The following is a 4,193-nucleotide window of genomic DNA, read 5'->3' on the forward strand; positions in this document are numbered from 1 at the left end:
CGTTAGGAAGAAGAAGATTACAGTTTTGAAGAGCCGTGGCAGTTTTTGGTTTGGTTTTGGCAGTTCATGGTTTGCTTTGGATTTTGATGGTCGTGTAGAAAGATGTAAATGTAGAGGCGGTAAATGTTTGCTCCAGTACTTTTCTCATCACTGATCGAGACATCTGCATCACCAACAGTACCGGTGCGTGTCCCAAACCCTTCTACACCCACTCTACACATACCGGCAGTTGTAATAAATTTTCAGTAAATTCAACCCACACCCCATTTGCCATATATTTTCAATAAATGCCATTAGTTTCCTCAAATTACACTTTTTCCAAAATCCCATAACCCAAGTAAGGTGACAGTATCTGCACGTTGGTCGCGAAGCCCCTCCGATTGCCCGGTAGTAAGCCGACCTTGAGACCCAGCTCGAGGGGTCCCTTGTTACTGTAAGTTTACCGCGAGCTTTGCTAGGGTAATACTCGCTCATATTTTTACTGAAACTTCTTAAACTTGGCACACAAATGATCATTTCAACTTTAATAAATCAAAGGGATTTCTTTGAGAGATATTCGATGTACTTATAATTTATGTACTGCTTCTGTAAGAGTATGTATATATTTTTTCATGACAATATTACTGTCGACTCCAACTTTATCTTTTTGGTAGACGCATTACTTTAAAATCACAATCTCTCAAACCATTAGCTACGACATCTATTTACCTTCCAGCCTAAACAATTCGTCACGCAAACAATCATTCGTGGGAATAAAATAAAACTCTAATCAAAACGAACTGAACTCCTCGGCGCACACGAAGCATAACGGCCATCGAGAGTATCCTTGAGAAAAAATAAAACCTTCCGAACAGGTTGTTTTCAACCCGGGGACTAATCTGATGGGTTTGAATTATTCCTTCTTTTGTCGTCATTTCGTCGTCGTCATCGTTGCTACTTGATGGTCCACAGTTCCTTCCACCAGCCATCAACTTGCGTCGATTCTTTTTTCTTCGTTCATCGAATAAACAGGACTCTGATGAGGAGGTCGGATGGCGAGGTGGCACGCAATGCAATCGAAAAGCAATCTCCGAGCAAATCTCTCAAACTCACTTGTACAAAAGGCACCAGAGCACCATGAAAGCGGGAAAAAGGACCTCTTTTGTGCTAGCAGGACCAGCGAGAAGTGCCGTTGTGAAGGCTCTGTAATGTGAATCCACTACCCGGCTCCGGGTACAAGAACCTACTTCTCGCTGCTCGAAGGATAATAGGCGTGTGAGAAATTCCCATCCGAGCAAAATCTTCGGCTGGGATTTCAACCTCTCTTTTTATCTTCACTATGGATGAATTCCTGGCCCAAGTGTGTAGTATCAGCTAGCTGACGATCTGAGTTGGGAATTTTTCGGATCTGTGAGGAGTGTTAAAAAACGAAATTTCACACACTCTTCGGCGGCGAATCAATGGTCGGAGTCGTCTCAGCAGGGAAAATGCGACATAAATCTTGTCCAAATAGAAAAGGACTTCTCAATGGTCAACAAAAAAAAGGTCAGAAGCCGAGGAAGACCAGGATTAAACCACCACAGGCAAGAAGGACAATGGTCAAATACACGGAAAAAGAGAAGGCAGCGGTGGACAAACGGATGGTGATAGCAAAATGAAGAAAACTTTTATGATTGTTTTTAAAATAAATTAATGAACTCATTTATTTTCTCGTGTTCCTTGTTCTCCGTCCCATTTTGGGTCGGGCACTTTTCCAAGGCGAATCAGTCGTCCGGGTTTATGATGAACAGTAAATATTCAGATTCTCGGGACGGGATGCCCCCACTGACCGGAGATGGGCCACGAAATTGGCAAGCCGCTGCTTCTTCAACAAGCCTTCGAGCGATCCGTCGTCATGCATGCAATATGAAGACCGGAAGTCGGGCCCTCACGGTGAGCGCGAGTTCAAAGTGTTGATAGTCCATGACCGGAATGGTCCTTTCGGCGATGGGTGTTTCACAGGTCGGAAACTGGAATCGGCATTTCGTAGATGTGATGGTCATAAGATCGTTGAGGACAGGTTGGAAGATGCTGTTGAACTTCATGTTGGCAGTGGTAACTGTAGAAGTTGTAATTTGGCTGATGATATTCAATTTCCTCGAAGCATTTGCCGAATTTCAGTTCCTTTTCTTCTTTGAGAGTGTTTCGTTTGTTGTGCCAGTTCGGTCCGAGCATGTCGACCAATCGGTGACGAAGGCGATAGGCCACTAAAACAAAAGTAGCTACGGAAGCAGCGGAAGCCACCAGAACTGCTCCGACTACTGCTCTGTCCCGGGACGGACGTTGATGGCATCCCAAAAGCTCAGAACTGATCTCCCGCAAAGCTTCTCCTCGCAGTCTTTCTGGATACTCGCAGATAATTTGACTTTGCTCAGTTTCGATTGGTTTTTGTCTCAGCAGATTCCTCAACCACTGCATATGACAGTTGCAAACCAGAGGATTCTCCGAAAGATCAAAGTTTCGCAACTGTTTCCACGGGAGCAATTCTTCACGTACACTTCGGATGGCATTGTCCCGCAGGATGACGTTCTCGATGTGGGGAAGTCCAGAAAACGCTCCTTCCTCAATGTCCGACAGAATTTTATTGGATGCGATCACGATTGTGTCCAGATTGGTGTTGGCCGAAAAAGCACCCGCCTGCACTCGCCTCAAGTTCAGGGATCCAGAAATATCGATTCTTCGCAAGTTAAACAATCCGTAGAAAGCACCTTCCGGGATGATGTCGAAATCGTTCTGTCCAATTTTAAGCTCCTCCAAACGCTTCAAACCGCTCAGTTGAACCGTGGGAACTTTGAGTAAATGGTTGTCGGACACATCTAATGAGCGTAGGTTCTCCAGGCCTCGAAAGGTGTCGATCGTAACGTTGATCAACATCGATCCTCGCACATCCAAGCGTCTCAGCTGCCGTAATCCTTCAAATGCTCCCGGTTGGATCTGATTCAAAGTGTTCGTCCCGAGATACAGCTCAGCAAGCATTTTCAAGGGGTTTAGCGACAAACTAGGGATCATATTGATTGCGTTGTCGTCCAGATGCAAGATTCTCAAACTAGTCAGCCCTTCGAATGCCTTTAGATGCAACACTTCGATGCGGTTTTGACCCAAGTTCAGTTCCTCCAGTTTTGGTAGAGTCGTGAACATATTTTCCGTTAATTCATTAATGAAATTGCCTCGTAAGTTCAGCACTCGCAGCTCTTCCAATCCATGGAATGTTTTATTGCTAAACACTCCGATTTTATTGTTGTTCAAGTGCAGCTGCAGTAACTGTTTCTGGTACATAAATATACGCTCCGGAACGCCGAGCAGGTGATTGTAGCTCAGATCCAACATAGTAAGCTCCGAGTAAAACTGGATCGATGAATCAATTGCCTTGATTCGGTTGAACTTGATCACCAGTCGCTGGATAGCCGGATTCAACGCGATGGGAAGCACATCCAATTCCCCTTCACCACAAGTCACGTGCAGTTTAACATCGTCACACACGCACCGATTCGGGCAAAACGACACAGCGTCCGTCATTTGTGGCGCCAAAAGCGCCACGATCAACACACTCACGATCATCACTTTCATTGCAGTCTCTTGTTTTATCTTCCTTCTTGCAAGCAATGCACTTTCCACAACTTCAACTATCCCAAACTATCTCAAGATGCAGATCTGCACTGCACGAAACGAAACTGAAAACTAAACTCCCTCGTACGGATGCATGTCCTTTTAAGAAGTGCAACGCGATCCCAACAAACAAGAGCGAACGCATCGGAACGATAACAAAAAACTCTCTCCCGTCCCACTCTGTCACACGCTTCTTTTTAGATTTGTTTTCGATCTGACCCTCCTAACGAGGATCGCATTATCTTCGTACCGGCATCCGAAAACAGTCGATCGGAAAAAGTGACGATCGTGTCGGACCCGACTCTCACTCTCTCGGATCTACGGTCTTTTTCCCGACCGATCTTCGGGTCACTCAGCACGACGACGGAGTTCGATCGCACCCGAACCTCACGACAAGCCATGCCACGCGATCTCGACGGTGATCTTGTTTGTTCGTTTTCTTGAGCCAGGGCATTAACAAAAGACGACCGGAGAAGAGGCGGCTTACCCGAGGGCATTAACGAAACAATTTATGACTGTGTCGTGAGAAATGCACCTGCGCCTGCCTAAATGCGCGTCGCGTCGTCGTC

At 45.8% G+C, this 4,193-nt stretch overlaps 1 protein-coding gene across 1 annotated transcript; it reads right to left on the reverse strand.

The window, feature by feature from the left end:
* Positions 1-1,652: 1,652 nt before the first annotated feature.
* On the reverse strand, positions 1,653-3,767 carry LOC5568763 (insulin-like growth factor-binding protein complex acid labile subunit). Its single transcript, XM_001652510.2, has one exon. It carries the CDS (start codon positions 3,583-3,585, stop codon positions 1,975-1,977), a length of 1,611 nt encoding a protein of 536 aa, XP_001652560.2. The 5' UTR covers positions 3,586-3,767; the 3' UTR covers positions 1,653-1,974.
* Positions 3,768-4,193: the final 426 nt, after the last annotated feature.

The sequence above is a fragment of the Aedes aegypti genome, chromosome 3 (assembly GCF_002204515.2).
Source record: "Aedes aegypti strain LVP_AGWG chromosome 3, AaegL5.0 Primary Assembly, whole genome shotgun sequence".
In the NCBI taxonomy this organism is placed as follows: Eukaryota; Metazoa; Arthropoda; class Insecta; order Diptera; family Culicidae; genus Aedes; species Aedes aegypti.

Bases quoted from the DNA above. Each gene is read 5' to 3' on its own strand.
- LOC5568763 (XM_001652510.2), bottom strand. From the start codon at position 3,585: ATGAAAGTGATGATCGTGAGTGTGTTGATCGTGGCGCTTTTGGCGCCA.